The sequence below is a fragment of the Heterodontus francisci genome, unplaced genomic scaffold, assembly GCF_036365525.1.
Source record: "Heterodontus francisci isolate sHetFra1 unplaced genomic scaffold, sHetFra1.hap1 HAP1_SCAFFOLD_1278, whole genome shotgun sequence".
NCBI lineage: Eukaryota > Metazoa > Chordata > Chondrichthyes > Heterodontiformes > Heterodontidae > Heterodontus > Heterodontus francisci.
Genome location: NW_027140747.1, coordinates 57,951 through 77,505, shown reverse-complemented (window position 1 = coordinate 77,505; position 19,555 = coordinate 57,951). Strand labels below are relative to the sequence as shown.

Here is a 19,555-nt window from a genome sequence, read left to right as displayed (position 1 = left end):
ACCATTAGTTATATATTTTTAAGAGCAAAAAATCTAAAATTGATTAAGTCACACTATCAGCTAACACAAAAGAAAGGGACACAATAAGAGTCCTTTCAGTGACATCTGTCCTTTACACCCTCTGAAGGCATTGTAAGCAATCTCACCATTAAGAAATTAAATGTTACCCTTTTCTTTTTTCTGAGATTTCTTTAGAAATAATGTTTACTGAGGACATTGTGGAAGCTGGAAATTCAACTCAAAGGAGAAATACTATTCAAACAGCAAAATACAGCAGATGCTGGAAATTGAACTAGAAGTGGCAAATGCTGGAAATACTCAGCAGGTCTGGCAGCATCTGTGGACAGAGAAATAGAGTTAACATTTCAGGTCAGTGATCTTTCATCAGAACTATCTCTCTCTGTTCCTGCATCCCTTTAAAATTGTACCATTTCGTTTATATTGCCTCTCCTCAGTCTTCTTACACAAATGCATCACTTAGCACTTCACTGCATTAAATCACACCTGCCATGTGTCGGCCCATTGCATTAGTCTATGGGACCTGTTGAATGTTTCCTGCATTTTGTTCTTAATTCATTGAAATCATTAAACATGTAATTGCATGTTTAATGATCTAATTGCTATTTGAATTCAACTCCTTCATGCCATCAGCTCAGCAAGTTACCAACCTGTTGCTTTGATATGAAGACCAAAAAATATTTCCCAAATTTGGAAACAAATATAATGTACAGGATCTTTACCTAATTCTAGTTAACAATTTGCAAATTAACATTTGCCCACTAGACTGAGGTCAATTGTCACCGCTACAAATAAAACAGGGAGCAAGGAAACACTAGAGTAATTTTTTTCATAATTACTGAAAACTTGTGCCCGATTTCTGATAAATACTGGCAAGTCCTACTTTGCCTTACAGTACATGACTCAGTTATATTCAAACAAATGGAAGTTAAGTTTGCAGACACAAAAACTACCAATGATCTCTCATGACAAAACTTTCCCAAAGGGAAGGAAAAGGCTGTATTCATTTCCAATTAATATGTTACGACCGAGGCTGGAGGAGTGCACTGTTAATTCAGTCCCACTTTGTCACAGGTCACAGCATATCAGTAAATTTTCCCACTTACCAATGCAGCCAACTAGCAATACTCTATTTGCCGCTGAATAAAGCACACCAACCAGGTTTCTTTAAATCAACAAAATAAATTATAAAACTAAGTCTTAACCAATAATGACGTAAGTCTATACACGAATTGAGATATTAAAGCTCATTTTCCCTAGCCCTCGTGCACATCGATTCAAAAACCGGTTACCAGGGGGGGAAAAAAAAGGGGGGGGATTTTGGTTTACAGCTGTTTCATAGGAATGAAGGGAATTAAAAAAAACACTTAATCTGTTCTGATCTGGAAGGAAGCTCTTTGGTTTGATGAGGTGTCCCACCAAGTCGAATAGTTGGATGCCACTTGAAGTCTTTCCAGGCGAGGTTGATGAACAGTCTGTGATGGGTAGGCAAAGAACTTCAATAGTAGAAGGATTCACATAAGGTCTTCCATCAAGTGTGCAGCAACACAGATCTTCTTAGGTCTTACAGCAGCAGTATACCAGTAAAAAGTTTCTTCCGATATTCAGGATTTCTTAAACCCAAGGGGCAACTGTACAGCTTGATGCAGGGATTCTTCAGAGACAGGAGGCAATAGGAATCTGCCACATTTGAAATACTGGGTTTCTTCTCAAGAGATACAGGATTCCTTTACAGAGAAGTAATAGTTTTTCGGGGTCTTCTTCAGATGTCCAGGCCGGTCAAAATCAAATTTCAAATGCCCGCTTTTTGCCTAAACTCTCTGGCATTTTAAAGTTCAAAGCTTTCCAAAACCTTCCTGAAACAAGTCACATGCCGTCATAAATTCTCCCATCAAAACATAGTGTAGCTCTAAGGTCAACCTCCTGCTAGTTTCCTTCAAATTACTTGCATTCAAGTCCTTGTTGACCAGTTCAGCTTCTGTTGACCTTCCTTTCAAAACATCCATAAAGTTCAACTATTTACAGGTGTCTCAATGTCCACTGAAATCCTTTTTCAGTTTTTAAAAACACAGAATTCTAAGTTTTAATACAAAAAATACTCAACGCAACATTAATAGAAGCTCTTAAAGTATCCCCATTTCCAAATTCTTCCTTCTTGTAACCCTTAATAAAATATCACCATCTCTGAACAACAGGAAACCTTTAAAGCGACTCTCATTAAACATGTGCAATTTTCTTTAAATGATCTCCATGGCTTTTAACTGAAGGAAAATATTTCCCTCAGGAAACTACTCTTGGTTTCCCAGATTCTACAACTGGGAATTTTCTCAGGGTTTCAGTGAAGTCCGAGCTTCACTGCAAATTTATGGAACACATTCAATATGGAAAACAGCTAAGATCAAAGTGCTGGGACCCTTGCTCTTCTTGATATATATTAAAGGACCTTGGCGTATAGGGCACAATTTCAAAGTTTTCAGATGATGCGAAACTTGGCAGCATTTAGAACTGTGAAGAGGATAGTGTAGAACTTCAAAAGGACATAGACAAGTTGGTGGAATAAGCAGACAGGTGGCAGATGAAGTTCAATGCAGAGAAAAGGAAGAACATGGAGAGACAATATAAAATAAAGGGTACAATTCTGAAGGGGGTGCAGGAGCAAAGGGACCTAGATGTATATGTGCATAAGTCATTGAAGGTGGCAGGGCAGGTTGAGGTCAAGTACCCTGGGCTTTATTAATAATGGGCATAGAGTACAAGAGCGAGGAGCATATGTTGAACTTGTATAAGACACTAGTTTGGCCTCAGCTGGAGTATTGCAGCCAGTTCTGGATTCAGCACTTTAGGAAAGATGTGAGGGCATTAGAGAGAGAGAATGGTTCCAGGAATGAGGAACTTCAGTTTTTAAGATGGATTGGAGAAGTTAGGACTGTTTTCCTTGGAGTAAGGAAAGCTGACAGGTGATTTGATAGAGGTATTCAAAATCATGAGGGGTCTGGACAGAGAAGATGGGGAGAAACTATTCCCACTTGTGAAAGGATCGAGAATGAGAGGGCACAACTTTGAAGTATTTGGTAAGAGATGCAAAAGCAACATGAGGAAAAATGTTTACATGCAGCGAATGGTTAAAGTCTCGAATGTACTGCTGAGTGTGTGGTGGAGGCAGGTTCAATTGGAGTATTCAAAAGGGAATTAGACTGTTATCGGAAAAGGAAGAATGTGCAGGGTTACGGGGAGAAAGTGGGGAATGGCACGAAGTGAATTGCTCATTTGGAGAGCAGTTGCAGACATGATGGGCCGAATGGCCACCTTATGCACTGTAACAATTGTGTGAAATACCTGCACTAACATTTATGAGCAGCAAGAATGACAGAGATTGTAAACCCACTTAAAAATATACAGCAATGTGCATTAAATTAGACAAGCAGAGACCTGCAAAACATTTGCGATGAAATTAGTATCTTTATTTCAACAGTGCTACTTAAAATCCCTATGCCATTGCATCCTTCCCATGCCATCCCCATCCCATTCCTTTCATCCCTCTTATCATCCCCGTTCCATCTTCCTATACCAATCCCATGCCCCATTCCACACCTCCCAGGTTATCACAGACCCCCTCCCATGCTGACCTCCTCCCTGCAGCCAGGCTAACAGTTGCTAGGCTCCCTTTACCTTACGTTTTTTTTCCTCCAACAACCCTCCCGACGTCCCCCACCCCCATGACCGTGGAGGGCACCCCCAGTTCCACAACTGATGTGGAAAATACCACTCAGGGCTTGTGTTTACAAATGGATCTTTTGGGGGTGCAGACAGCGTGTGTTTGCCTTCAGTCCCCAAACCCCATGTTTTGGGAGGGCGAGACAAGACTTTGTGGAGCAGTTGGTTGCAGGGGCGAATAGAGATGGTCACCTTGCCTGACTGTACCCCGGGAAGCTTACCTTCTGCTGTTTATCTTCCTCGCATGTAGCAAATGCTTCCCTAAAACATTTTTATAAATTTATCTTGCGTCTCATCCTGCTAAAAAGATTTCATTTCCAATACTCAACTCCATCCAAGTCAACAACTGTACCAAAAACTAAACCCAGGCACTGCCCACCAAATAAAAGACACTCCTTGTGGGAACATGTTATTGTAACATTAAGGTAGAGTGTACTGATTGTAACAATTTTTGATTCATTTGCGAGAAGCCTCCTAGAATAAAGGAGGAAGGTCCGAAACCAACAGACGCACCCCTTAAACTGACCAACCAAAACAGTCCAGACAGACTAAAATGGCATACAATATAGACCGTGTTTTTAGGCCAAAATAGTTTATTAACATACTGTTTTTCTATTAATAAAAATGAAGTCATATTGAGTGCAGAATTGTGTGAAGTGGTTTAAATAAGTTTGGATACTTTATGATCCCAGTTAATTAATGGAAGTATTTTATTGATAATCACAACTGCAGCTGCTTTGTAAGTATTTAACTTCCAAACCCCAATAGCAAAACTTAAGGAGCTTACTGTCTTGGCACTTGTCTAAGCTGCAGAAACAGGCAAGGAAAATAAAGTTTAAGAGGTTTCCATTATTCATAACACTAAAATCAAAATGAAAGTCATAGGAGGTTAAATCAATGTTACAAAAATAATTTTGATTATATACTAAAAATAAAAACCAGAGGACAAGTCTACAATTATTACTTCTATGATTTCTCTTCTGATGGTGTCCACAATAGCTGCAAAACCCGAGGACAGAATGTCTGGGACCAAGGGTAATCCTAATGGCAAATTCGTAGAATCATGGAATGGCGACAGAACAGAAGGAGGCCATTTGCCCCGTCGTGTCTGTGCTGGCTCTCTGCATGAACAACTCACCAGGTCCCACTCGCACACTTTTTTCTCATAGCCATGCTAATTCACCCTTTTCAGGTCCTTATCCAACTCCCTTTTGATGGCCATGATTGAATCTGCCTCCACCACAATCTCAGGCAATGAATTCCAGATTCTAACCACTCGCTGCATAAATAAGTTTCTCATGTTGTCCTTTTCTTGATATTCACCTTAAATCAGTGTTCCCTGGTTCTCAACCCTTCTACCAATGGAAACAGTTTCTCCTCATCTACTGTCCAGACCCTTCATGAACACCTCTATTAAATCTCCTCAGAAAAGAGAAGGTTGAAAGAACAGCAACTCCAGCTTCTCCAATCTACCCGGAACTGAAGTTCCTCATCCCCAGAATCATTCTCGTCAATGTCCTCTGCAGCCTCTCTAAAGCTTTCCTACCTAAAGTGTAGTGCCCAAAAATGGACAATAGTCCAGTTGAGGCTGAATCAGTATCTTATACAGGTTTACCAGAACTTCCTTGTTCTTGTCCTCTATATCCCTACTTACAAAACCCAAAATAGACAGAAACAGATTGCCCATATCAAGATATAGCAGGAGGGATGGTGCAGAGGGCAGGTTTCACATGTCCCTAAGCGCATTATAGGAGCATTATAAAACAAAGTATGACACAGAGCCACCAAAAGAGATATTAGGTCAGATGACCAAAAACTTGGTCAAAGAGTCATAGAGAGATACAACACTGAAACAGGCCCTTCAGCCCATCGAGTCTGTGCCGACCATCAATCACCCATTTATACGAATCCTACATTAATCCCATATTCCCTACCACATCCCCACCTTCCCTCAAATCTCCGACCACTCCCTACACTAGGGGCAATTCAGAATGGCCAATTTACCTATCAAACTACAAGTCTTTGGCTGTGGGAGGAAACTGAAGCACCCGGCGGAAACCCACGCGGTCACAGGGAGAACATGCAAACTCCGCACAGGCAATACCCAGAACTGAACCCGGGTCGCTGGAGCTGTGAGGCTGTGGTACTAAACACCGTGACGCAGAGGTAGGTTTTAAGGAGGAAAGTGAGGTCGAGAGGCAAAGAGGTGTCAGGAGGGTATTCCAGATCTTCGGGCCGAGACAATAGAAGGCACAGCCACCAATGATAGAGTGATTAAAATCAGAGATGCACAACAGGCCAGAATTAGAGGAGCATGGATATCTTGGAGGGTTGAGGGGCTGGAGGAGGTTACAGAGATAAGGAGGGTTGAGACCATGGAAGGATTTGAAAACAAGGATGAGAATTTTAAAACCAAGATGTTGCTTGACCGGCAACCAATGCAGATCAGCGAGCAGAGATGAAGGGGGAATGGGATTTGGTGCGAGTTAAAACACGGGCAGCAGAGTTTTGGATGATCTCAAGTTTATGGACAGTAGAATGTGGGAGACCAGCCAGAAGTGTGTTGGAACAGTCACGTCTAGAGGGAACATACGAATTAGGAGCAGGAGTCGGCCACACGGTCCATCGAGCCTGCCCCGCCATTTAGTAAGTTCATGGCTGAACTAATTACTCTACATTTCCACCTACCTCCGATAACCTTCCATCCCCTTGCTTTTCTACCTCTGCCTTAAAAATATTAAAAGACTCTGTTTCCACCGCCTTTTGAGGAAGAGAATTCCAAAAGACTCACGACCCTGCGAGAAAAAATTTCTCCTCATCTCTGCCTTAAGTGGGTGACCCCTTACTATTAAACAGTGACCCCTAGTTCTAGATTCTCCTAAAAGGGGAAACACCCTTTCCACATCCACCCTCTCAAGATCCCTCAGGATCCTGTATGTTTCAATCACGTCGTTCCAGCAGATACAAGCCTAGCCTGTCTAATCTTTCCTCATAAGACAGCACGCCCATTCCAGGGTATTAGTCTAGTAAAACCTCTCTGCACTGCCTCCAACACATCTACATCCTTCCTTAAATAAAGGAGACCAGTACTGTACACAGTACTCGAGATGTGGTCTCACCAATGCCCTGTATAGCTGAAGCATAACCTCCCTATTTTTGTACTCAATTCCCCTCGCAATAAATGATAACATTCCATTAGCTTTCCTAATTACGTGCTGCACCAACATACTTCTTTTGGGCCTCCTTATCTCGAGACACAATGGATACACGCCTGGAGGTGGTCAATGGTTTGTGAAGCAGCGCCTGGAGTGGCTATAAAGGCCAATTCTAGAGTGACAGTCTCTTCCACAGGTGCTGCAGAGAAATTTGTTTGTCGGGGCTGTTGCATAGTTGGCTCCCCCCTTGCGCTTTTGTCTTTTTTCCTGCCAACTACTAAGTCTCTTCGACTCGCCACATTTTAGCCCTGTCTTTATGGCTGCCCGCCAGCTCTGGCGAATGCTGGCAACTGACTCCCACGACTTGCGATCAATGTCACAGGATTTCATGTCGCGTTTGCAGACGTCTTTAAAGCGGAGACGTGGACGGCCGGTGGGTCTGATACCAGTGGCGAGCTCGCTGTCCAATGTGTCTTTGGGGATCCTGCCATCTTCCATGCGGCTCACATGGCCTAGCCATCTCAAGCGCCGCTGACTCAGTTGTGTGTATAAGCTGGGGATGTTGGCTGTCTCGAGGACTTCTGTGTTGGAAATATAGTCCTGCCACCTGATGCCAAGGAATCTCCGGAGGCAGCGAAGATGGAATGAATTGAGACGTCGCTCTTGGCTGGCATACGTTGTCCAGGCCTCGCTGCCATAGAGCAAGGTACTGAGGACACAGGCCTGATACACTCGGACTTTTGTGTTCCGTGTCAGTGCGCCATTTTCCCACACTCTCTTGGCCAGTCTGGACATAGCAGTGGAAGCCTTACCCATGCGCTTGTTGATTTCTGCATCTAGAGACAGGTTACTGGTGATAGTTGAGCCTAGGTAGGTGAACTCTTGAACCACTCCCAGAGCGTGGTCTTTTGTGATTCATGCACTAGGACACCCAGATCCCTCAGCATCTCAGAGTTCTGCAATCTCTCACCATTTAGATAATATGCTTCTTTTTTATTCTTCCTGCCAAAATGGACAATATCACACTTTCCCACATTATACTCCATTTGCCAGGTCTTTACCCACTCACAACCTATCTACATCCCTTTGTAGCCCCCTTATGTCTTCTTCACAAGTGACTTTCCTACCTATCTTTGTGCAAAACAGTGCCAAAGGCTCATGACCCTCAGAGAATAAAATAGGAGGGGGCCACGGATAGCTTCTTGGGGGACACCAAAGGCAACGGTGTGGGAGCAAGAGAAGCCATCGCAAGTAATTCTCTGTGGACAATTAGATAGATAAGAATAGAACTAGGTGAGAGAAATCCCACCCAGCTGGATGACAGTGGAGAGGCACTGGAGGAATAAAACCAGGAATTTTTTTTAAGAAAGGTTTGAATAACTCATCAGTCAAAACATTTAGGTTTCCTAAAACACAATATGATGTTGATGGATGAGAAGCTTCAATGGGAGAGCCCTGGTTTTTATGCGAGTAATAGACAAAGCATACAGAGAACCTCTGGTGGGCAATAAGGAAGATTACACAAAATACTTGATGAAATTGCAGTGACTGAGGCTTCTCAACCCCAGTATGCTGCAGTTGCAGAGAAAGTGAGTCCCAGGCGGAATGAGTTGGTGAGGACAGATGAGAAGTTGGTTGGAGAAGGGAGCAGGAAGAGCAATAAATGATTAAGGAATCAGGCTCATTATAAATTGCAAAACCAATCTTTGGTAACAAAAACAGAAAATTTTTCAAAGTATCATAAATCAGGGGCCTCCAATAACATGACATGTCACATGGCATAAAATTCCATTATCGTTCAACTTAAAGGAAGGGCCACAACTGTACATCGGGGGAGACAGGAGGGGAGAGGGGAAAAGACAACGGGGTTGGGGGGGGGGTAAGTACACAGGGGTGGGGGGGGGGGGAAAGTACACAGGGGTGGGGGGGGGAAGTACACAGGGGTGGGGGGGGGAAGTACACAGGGGTGGGGGGGGGAAGTACACAGGGGTGGGGGGGGGAAGTACACAGGGGTGGGGGGGGGGAAGTACACAGGGGTGGGGGGGGGGAAGTACACAGGGGTGGGGGGGGGAAGTACACAGGGGTGGGGGGGGGAAGTACACAGGGGTGGGGGGGGGAAGTACACAGGGGTGGGGGGGGGAAGTACACAGGGGTGGGGGGGGGAAGTACACAGGGGTGGGGGGGGGAAGTACACAGGGGTGGGGGGGGGAAGTACACAGGGGTGGGGGGGGGAAGTACACAGGGGTGGGGGGGGGAAGTACACAGGGGTGGGGGGGGGAAGTACACAGGGGTGGGGGGGGGAAGTACACAGGGGTGGGGGGGGGAAGTACACAGGGGTGGGGGGGGGGAAGTACACAGGGGTGGGGGGGGGGAAGTACACAGGGGTGGGGGGGGGGGAAGTACACAGGGGTGGGGGGGGGGAAGTACACAGGGGTGGGGGGGGGGAAGTACACAGGGGTGGGGGGGGGGAAGTACACAGGGGTGGGGGGGGGAAGTACACAGGGGTGGGGGGGGGAAGTACACAGGGGTGGGGGGGGGAAGTACACAGGGGTGGGGGGGGGAAGTACACAGGGGTGGGGGGGGGAAGTACACAGGGGTGGGGGGGGGAAGTACACAGGGGTGGGGGGGGGAAGTACACAGGGGTGGGGGGGGGAAGTACACAGGGGTGGGGGGGGGAAGTACACAGGGGTGGGGGGGGGAAGTACACAGGGGTGGGGGGGGGAAGTACACAGGGGTGGGGGGGGGAAGTACACAGGGGTGGGGGGGGGAAGTACACAGGGGTGGGGGGGGGAAGTACACAGGGGTGGGGGGGGGAAGTACACAGGGGTGGGGGGGGGAAGTACACAGGGGTGGGGGGGGGAAGTACACAGGGGTGGGGGGGGGAAGTACACAGGGGTGGGGGGGGGAAGTACACAGGGGTGGGGGGGGGAAGTACACAGGGGTGGGGGGGGGAAGTACACAGGGGTGGGGGGGGGAAGTACACAGGGGTGGGGGGGGGAAGTACACAGGGGTGGGGGGGGGAAGTACACAGGGGTGGGGGGGGAAGTACACAGGGGTGGGGGGGGGAAGTACACAGGGGTGGGGGGGGGAAGTACACAGGGGTGGGGGGGGGAAGTACACAGGGGTGGGGGGGGGAAGTACACAGGGGTGGGGGGGGGAAGTACACAGGGGTGGGGGGGGGAAGTACACAGGGGTGGGGGGGGGAAGTACACAGGGGTGGGGGGGGGAAGTACACAGGGGTGGGGGGGGGAAGTACACAGGGGTGGGGGGGGGAAGTACACAGGGGTGGGGGGGGGAAGTACACAGGGGTGGGGGGGGGAAGTACACAGGGGTGGGGGGGGGAAGTACACAGGGGTGGGGGGGGGAAGTACACAGGGGTGGGGGGGGGAAGTACACAGGGGTGGGGGGGGGAAGTACACAGGGGTGGGGGGGGGAAGTACACAGGGGTGGGGGGGGGAAGTACACAGGGGTGGGGGGGGGAAGTACACAGGGGTGGGGGGGGGAAGTACACAGGGGTGGGGGGGGGAAGTACACAGGGGTGGGGGGGGGAAGTACACAGGGGTGGGGGGGGGAAGTACACAGGGGTGGGGGGGGGAAGTACACAGGGGTGGGGGGGGGAAGTACACAGGGGTGGGGGGGGGAAGTACACAGGGGTGGGGGGGGGAAGTACACAGGGGTGGGGGGGGGAAGTACACAGGGGTGGGGGGGGGAAGTACACAGGGGTGGGGGGGGGAAGTACACAGGGGTGGGGGGGGGAAGTACACAGGGGTGGGGGGGGGAAGTACACAGGGGTGGGGGGGGGAAGTACACAGGGGTGGGGGGGGGAAGTACACAGGGGTGGGGGGGGGAAGTACACAGGGGTGGGGGGGGGAAGTACACAGGGGTGGGGGGGGGGAAGTACACAGGGGTGGGGGGGGGAAGTACACAGGGGTGGGGGGGGGAAGTACACAGGGGTGGGGGGGGGAAGTACACAGGGGTGGGGGGGGGAAGTACACAGGGGTGGGGGGGGGAAGTACACAGGGGTGGGGGGGGGAAGTACACAGGGGTGGGGGGGGGAAGTACACAGGGGTGGGGGGGGGGAAGTACACAGGGGTGGGGGGGGGGAAGTACACAGGGGTGGGGGGGGGGAAGTACACAGGGGTGGGGGGGGGGAAGTACACAGGGGTGGGGGGGGGGAAGTACACAGGGGTGGGGGGGGGGAAGTACACAGGGGTGGGGGGGGGGAAGTACACAGGGGTGGGGGGGGGAGTACACAGGGGTGGGGGGGGGGTACACAGGGGTGGGGGGGGGGTACACAGGGGTGGGGGGGGGGTACACAGGGGTGGGGGGGGGGTACACAGGGGTGGGGGGGGGGTACACAGGGGTGGGGGGGGGTACACAGGGGTGGGGGGGGGGGAGTACACAGGGGTGGGGGGGGAGGGGAGTACACAGGGGTGGGGGGGGAGGGGAGTACACAGGGGTGGGGGGGGAGGGGAGTACACAGGGGTGGGGGGGGAGGGGAGTACACAGGGGTGGGGGGGGAGGGGAGTACACAGGGGTGGGGGGGGAGGGGAGTACACAGGGGTGGGGGGGGAGGGGAGTACACAGGGGTGGGGGGGGAGGGGAGTACACAGGGGTGGGGGGGGAGGGGAGTACACAGGGGTGGGGGGGGAGGGGAGTACACAGGGGTGGGGGGGGAGGGGAGTACACAGGGGTGGGGGGGGAGGGGAGTACACAGGGGTGGGGGGGGAGGGGAGTACACAGGGGTGGGGGGGGGAGGGGAGTACACAGGGGTGGGGGGGGGAGGGGAGTACACAGGGGTGGGGGGGGGAGGGGAGTACACAGGGGTGGGGGGGGGAGGGGAGTACACAGGGGTGGGGGGGGAGGGGAGTACACAGGGGTGGGGGGGGAGGGGAGTACACAGGGGTGGGGGGGGAGGGGAGTACACAGGGGTGGGGGGGGAGGGGAGTACACAGGGGTGGGGGGGGAGGGGAGTACACAGGGGTGGGGGGGGAGGGGAGTACACAGGGGTGGGGGGGGAGGGGAGTACACAGGGGTGGGGGGGGAGGGGAGTACACAGGGGTGGGGGGGGAGGGGAGTACACAGGGGTGGGGGGGGAGGGGAGTACACAGGGGTGGGGGGGGAGGGGAGTACACAGGGGTGGGGGGGGAGGGGAGTACACAGGGGTGGGGGGGGAGGGGAGTACACAGGGGTGGGGGGGGAGGGGAAGTACACAGGGGTGGGGGGGGAGGGGAAGTACACAGGGGTGGGGGGGGAGGGGGGGGAGATGGGGGGGGAGGGGGGGGGGAGTACACAGGGGTGGGGGGGGAGTACACAGGGGTGGGGGGAGGGGAGTACACAGGGGTGGGGGGGAGGGGAAGTACACAGGGGTGGGGGGGAGGGGAAGTACACAGGGGTGGGGGGGAGGGGAAGTACACAGGGGTGGGGGGGAGGGGAAGTACACAGGGGTGGGGGGGAGGGGAAGTACACAGGGGTGGGGGGGAGGGGAAGTACACAGGGGTGGGGGGGAGGGGAAGTACACAGGGGTGGGGGGGAGGGGAAGTACACAGGGGTGGGGGGGAGGGGAAGTACACAGGGGTGGGGGGGAGGGGAAGTACACAGGGGTGGGGGGGGAGGGGAAGTACACAGGGGTGGGGGGGGAGGGGAAGTACACAGGGGTGGGGGGGGAGGGGAAGTACACAGGGGTGGGGGGGGAGGGGAAGTACACAGGGGTGGGGGGGGAGGGGAAGTACACAGGGGTGGGGGGGGAGGGGAAGTACACAGGGGTGGGGGGGAGGGGAAGTACACAGGGGTGGGGGGGAGGGGAGTACACAGGGGTGGGGGGGGAGGGGAGTACACAGGGGTGGGGGGGGAGGGGAGTACACAGGGGTGGGGGGGGAGGGGAGTACACAGGGGTGGGGGGGGAGGGGAGTACACAGGGGTGGGGGGGGAGGGGAGTACACAGGGGTGGGGGGGGAGGGGAGTACACAGGGGTGGGGGGGGAGGGGAGTACACAGGGGTGGGGGGGGAGGGGAGTACACAGGGGTGGGGGGGGAGGGGAGTACACAGGGGTGGGGGGGGAGGGGAGTACACAGGGGTGGGGGGGGAGGGGAGTACACAGGGGTGGGGGGGGAGGGGAGTACACAGGGGTGGGGGGGGAGGGGAGTACACAGGGGTGGGGGGGGAGGGGAAGTACACAGGGGTGGGGAGGGGAAGTACACAGGGGTGGGGGGGAGGGGAAGTACACAGGGGTGGGGGGGAGGGGAAGTACACAGGGGTGGGGGGGAGGGGAAGTACACAGGGGTGGGGGGGGAGGGGAAGTACACAGGGGTGGGGGGGGAGGGGAAGTACACAGGGGTGGGGGGGGAGGGGAAGTACACAGGGGTGGGGGGGGAGGGGAAGTACACAGGGGTGGGGGGGGAGGGGAAGTACACAGGGGTGGGGGGGGAGGGGAAGTACACAGGGGTGGGGGGGGAGGGGAAGTACACAGGGGTGGGGGGGGAGGGGAAGTACACAGGGGTGGGGGGGGAAGTACACAGGGGTGGGGGGGGGTGAGTACACAGGGGTGGGGGGGGAAGTACACAGGGGTGGGGGGGGGTGAGTACACAGGGGTGGGGGGGGTGAGTACACAGGGGTGGGGGGGGTGAGTACACAGGGGTGGGGGGGGTGAGTACACAGGGGTGGGGGGGGGTGAGTACACAGGGGTGGGGGGGGGGTGAGTACACAGGGGTGGGGGGGGGGGGGGAAGTACACAGGGGTGGGGGGGGTGAGTACACAGGGGTGGGGGGGGTGAGTACACAGGGGTGGGGGGGGTGAGTACACAGGGGTGGGGGGGGGTGAGTACACAGGGGTGGGGGGGGGTGAGTACACAGGGGTGGGGGGGGGGGTGAGTACACAGGGGTGGGGGGGGGGGGGGGAAGTACACAGGGGTGGGGGGGGGAGGGGGGGGAGATGGGGCGGGGCCGGGTTGAAGGCTGGGCCGTCTCGATGTCTTTGCGGTTACTCAGGCGGCGCCTCCTCCACCTACCCGCAGGATCCCGGCCATTTTCTCGAGCAGGACTCGAAAATCTTGCTGCGGCATGTCAGGATATAGTTGGTCCTTGAGCATCTGCTGAGTGATAGCCGGACTGTGGTAGTAGGTGGACTGAGCCACACCGGCCAACAGGCTACTCAGAGATTTGGCGCGCTGCTCCGCCATGATGCGTGAACCCGCACTGACCTCCCGCTGACCTTTCACCCGCTGCTCATCACGTGGCTCTCACAGCCCGTCTGCAGCGCCGCAACTCGCCGAGAGGTGGAATTGCAATGATCCGGCTTCGCCCCCAAAGTCCTGTCACACGGGAGCGTTATAAAGCAAAATATAACACCGAACAACAAAAGGCGATAAAATAAAATAAATATCTCCTGTCTGATGAAATATTACAGACCTGAACCGTTAACACTTTTTTTTATTCGTTCCAGGGATGTGGGCGTCACTGGTTAGGACAGCATTTATTGCCCATCCCTAATTGCCCTTGAGAAGGTGGTGGTGAGCTGCCCTCTTGAACCACTGCAGTCCATTTGGGGTAGGTACACCCACAGTGCTGTTAGGAAGGGAGTTCCAGGATTTTGACCCAGCGACAGTGAAGGAACGGCGATATAGTTCCAAGTTGGTACCTGGGATCTCGATGTTGTGGCCATTTCAGAAACATGGGTAGAGCAGGGGCAGGAATGGATGTTGCAGGTTCCAGGATTTAGATGTTTCAGTAAGAACAGAGAAGATGGTAAAAGAGGGGGGGGTGTGGCATTGTTAATCAAGGAGAGTATTACGGCGGCAGAAAGGACGTTTGAGGACTCGTCTACTGAGGTAATATGGGCCGAGGTTAGGGAGAGGAGAGGTCACCCTGTTGGGAGTTTTCTATAGACCTCCGAGTAGTTCCAGAGATGTAGAGGAAAGGATAGCGAAGATGATTCTCGACAGGAGCGAGAGTAACAGGGTAGTTGTTATGGGGGACTTTAACTTTCCAAATATTGACTGGAAATACTATAGTTAGAGTACTTTAGATGGGTCAGTTTTTGTCCAGTGTGTGCAGGAGGGTTTTCTGACACAGTATATAGACAGGCCAACCAAGGGCGATGCCACATTGAATTTGGTACTGGGTAATGAACCCGGCCAGGTGTTAGATTTAGATGTAGGTGAGCACTTTGGTGATAGTGATCACAATTCGGTTAGGTTTACCTTAGCGATGGGCAGGGACAGGTATATACCGCAGGGCAAGAATTATAGCTGGGGGAAAGGAAATTATGATGCGATTAGGCAAGATTTAGGATGCGTAGGATGGGGAAGGAAACTGCAGGGGATGGGCACAATCGAAATGTGGAGCTTATTCAGGGAGCAGCTACTGCGTGTCCTTGATAAGTATGTACCTGTCAGGCAGGGAGGAAGTTGTCGAGCGAGGGAGCCGTGGTTTACTAAAGAAGTTGAAGCGCTTGTCAAGAGGAAGAAGAAGGCTTATGTTAGGATGAGACGTGAAGGCTCAGTTAGGGCGCTTGAGAGTTACAAGCTAGCCAGGAAGGATCTAAAGGGAGAGCTAAGAAGAGCAAGGAGAGGACACGAGAAGTCATTGGCGGATAGGATCAAAGAAAACCCTAAGGCTTTCTATAGGTATATCAGGAATAAAAGAATGACTAGAGTTAGATTAGGGCCAATCAAGGATAGTAGTGGGAAGTTGTGTGTGGAATCAGAGGAGATAGGGGAAGCGTTAAATGAATATTTTCCGTCAGTATTTACAGTAGAGAAAGAACATGTTGTCGAGGAGAATACTGAGATACAGACTACTAGGCTAGATGGGATTGAGGTTCACAAGGAGGAGGTGTTAGCAATTTTGGAAAGTGTGAAAATAGATAAGTCCCCTGGGCCAGATGGGATTTGTCCTAGGATTCTCTGGGAAGTCAGGGAGGAGATTGCAGAGCCTTTGTCCTTGATCTTTATGTCGTCATTGTCGACAGGAATAGTGCCGGAAGACTGGAGGATAGCAAATGTTGTCCCCTTGTTCAAGAAGGGGAGTAGAGACAGCCCTAGTAATTATAGACCTGTGAGCCTTACTTCGGTTGTGGGTAAAGTGTTGGAAAAGGTTATAAGAGATAGGATTTATAATCATCTTGAAAAGAATAAGTTCATTAGAGATAGTCAGCACGGTTTTGTGAAGGGTAGGTCGTGCCTCACAAACCTTATTGAGTTTTTTGACAAGGTGACCAAACAGGTGGATGAGGGTAAAGCTGTGGATGTGGTCGATATGGATTTCAGTAAGGCGTTTGATAAGGTTCCCCAAGGTAGGCTATTGCAGAAAATACGGAAGTATGGGATTGAAGGTGATTTAGTGCTTTGGATCAGAAATTGGCTAGCTGAAAGAAGACAGAGGGTGGTGGTTGATGGCAAATGTTCATCCTGGAGTTTAGTTACTAGTGGTGTACCGCAAGGATCTGTTTTGGGGCCACTGCTGTTTGTCATTTTTATAAATGACCTGGATGAGGGTGTAGAAGGGTGGGTTAATAAATTTGCGGATGACACGAAGGTCGGTGGAGTTGTGGATAGTGCTGAAGGATGTTGTAGGTTACAGAGGGACATAGATAGGCTGCAGAGCTGGGCTGAGAGATGGCAAATGGAGTTTAATGCGGAAAAGTGTGAGGTGATTCACTTTGGAAGGAGTAACAGGAATGCAGAGTACTGGGCTAATGGGAAGATTCTTGGTAGTGTAGATGAGCAGAGAGATCTTGGTGTCCAGGTACATAAATCCCTGAAAGTTGCCACCCAGGTTAATAGGGCTGTTAAGAAGGCATATGGTGTGTTAGCTTTTATTAGTAGGGGGATCGAGTTTCGGAGCCACGAGGTCATGATGCAGCTGTACAAAACTCTGGTGCGGCCGCACCTGGAGTATTGCGTGCAGTTCTGGTCACCGCATTATAGGAAGGATGTGGAAGCTTTGGAAAGGGTGCAGAGGAGATTTACTAGGATGTTGCCTGGTATGGAGGGAAGGTCTTACGAGGAAAGGCTGAGGGACTTGAGGTTGTTTTCGTTGGAGAGAAGAAGGAGGAGAGGTGACTTAATAGAGACATATAAGATAATCAGAGGGTTAGATAGGGTGGATAGTGAGAGTTTTTTTCCTCGGATGGTGATGGCAAACATGAGGGGACATAGCTTTAAGTTGAGGGGTGATAGATATAGGACAGATGTTAGAGGTAGTTTCTTTACTCAGAGTAGTAGGGGCGTGGAACGCCCTGCCTGCAACAGTAGTAGACTCGCCAACTTTAAGGGCATTTAAGTGGTCATTGGATAGACATATGGATGAAAATGGAATAGTTTAGGTCAGATGGTTTCACAGGTCGGCGCAACATCGAGGTCCGAAGGGCCTGTACTGCGCTGTAATGTTCTATGTTCTATGTTCTAAGTCAGGATGGTGTGTGACTTGGAGGGAAACTTGCAGGTGGTGGTGTTCCCATGCATCTGCTGCCCTTGTCCTTCTGGTTGGTAGAGGTCGCGGGTTTGGAAGGTGCTGTCTAAGGAGCCTTGGTGCATTGATGCAGTGCATCTTATAGATGGTACACACTGCTGCCACTGTGCATCAGTGGTGGAGGGAGTGAATGTTTGTGGCTGGGGTGCCAATCAAGTGGGCTGCTTTGTCCTGGATTGTGTCAAACTTCTTGAGTGTTGTTGGAGCTGCACCCATCCAGGCAAGTGGAGAGTATTCCATCACACTCCTGACTTGCGTCTTGTAGATGGTGGACTGGCTTTGGGGAGTCAGGAGATGAGTTACTCGCCGCAGAATTCCTAGCCTCTGACCTGCTCTTGTCGCCATGATATTTTTTGGCTACTCCAGTTCAGTTTCTGGTCAATGGCAATTGTAATGCCATTGAATGTCGACAGTGCTATCAAGTGGCACTTGCTTAGCAATAACCTGCTCAGTGACGCTCAGTTTGGGAGATGGTTAGATTCTCTCTTGTTTGAGATAGTCATTGCCTGGCACTTGTGTGGCGCGAATGTTACTTACCATTTATCAGCCCAAGCCTGGATAATGTCCACGTCTTGCTGCATTCAGTATCTGGGATCTATCAATTTTCCGCTGACTATCTGGGGGTCAATAATAAACACCTAGCAATGTTGCTGTCCCTTTTTTATTCCTAAACTCTACCCATTAAGCTTCATTTGATGCCCCCTCCAAGATATCATCTCTCCTTACTGCAGTAAGTGTCTCCTTAACTAATATGTCCTTACCTGGTCTGGCCGACATGTGACTCCAGACCCACAGCAATGTGGTTGACTCTTAACTGCCCTCAGTTGGCCTTGCCAGTGACGCCCACATCCCATGAAAGCATAAAAAAAACTTGAAGGAAACAAATTTCCCATCAATGGGGAAAGGGAGTGGGATTAATTGAAGAGCTCTACCAAAGAGCCAGCAAGGCACTGGGGCTGAATGGCCTCCTCTGTTGCTGTATCACTGTATGATTCTATAATATAATGACTGTCCATCCTGCAACAACAAACAACAGAGGAATAATAACATAGGGATTATAAAATTAACAGAATAAACTAGATAATTGAAATTAAAACAATGTATTAATTGACTTCTTTGAGAATTAAAAACAGAGGATCTGAACCCACAGAAGCAAACATAAACCCCATGCATCTCCACTGACAACAACAAAGTTTACTAATAAACATTGCAGCACATCTGAGCAGGCACCAGTGAATTATGAATTTAATATAGCCCCAGCCGCCACTGAAACAATACAATAATAGAGCAATGGGCACTGGAAAATTAATGAATTAATGTAGCATTGAATAAAGACTTACTGGAGCAGCAGATTCACAAATCAATTCACAGACCAACAGGCACACCCACAAATCAATAAACGAATGGAACAGTGAACAGCAATGAATTAACGGAACAGTAAGTACCAAAGATAAAGTACTACAGGAGCTGGTACCAATGCATTCATAAGTTCATATAGCAGTAAGCACAGCAATAAATTAACGGAGGAGGTGGCACATAAAAAATCAATAGTATAATGGAGAGGCTGATTGGGCAAATTAATAAATGAATGGAGTACTGCACACCATTGAATTAATTACTGTAGAAACAGCAGGCACCAGTGAATCATGGATATTTTGTATTTGCCGTCAGCGTATAGGCAATGCTAGTAACACCATCATTATTGCAAATCCTTGTTGCTCAGCTTGGCTTCAGAAATCATCTCCAAGGACATTAAGAGTCAAGGGCGGCACAGTGGCGCAGTGGTTAGCACCGCAGCCTCACAGCTCCAGCGACCCGGGTTCAATTTGGGTACTGCCTGTGTGGAGTTTGCAAGTTCTCCCTGTGTCTGCGTGGGTTTCCTCCGGGTGCTCCGGTTTCCTCCCACATGCCAAAGACTTGCTGGTTGATAGGTTAATTGGCCTTTATAAATTGCCCCTAGTATAGGTAGGTGGTAGGGAAATATAGGGACAGGTGGGGATGTGGTAGTAATGTGGAATTAGTGTAGGATTGGTATAAAGTGGGTGGTTGATGGTCGGCACAGACTCGGTGGGCCGAAGGGCCTGTTTCAGTGCTGTGTCTCTAAACTAAACTAAACTAAACACATAGAGTGGGACTGGAGTTATTTGTTGGTCAGATCAGATAAAAGTGGAAGATTTTCTTTCTTGAAAGACATTCGTG

General features: G+C 51.0%; 1 protein-coding gene across 1 annotated transcript in view; it reads right to left on the bottom strand.

Moving 5' to 3' along the window:
- The window catches only part of commd1 (copper metabolism (Murr1) domain containing 1), a 42,627-nt gene extending 28,517 nt beyond the window's left edge, over positions 1–14,110 (bottom strand). Inside the window, 1 exon segment of the mRNA XM_068025977.1 lies at positions 13,894–14,110. Coding sequence (XP_067882078.1) covers positions 13,894–14,064 — 171 coding nt within the window. The 5' untranslated portion in view covers positions 14,065–14,110.
- Between the last annotated feature and the right edge of the window lie 5,445 nt (positions 14,111–19,555).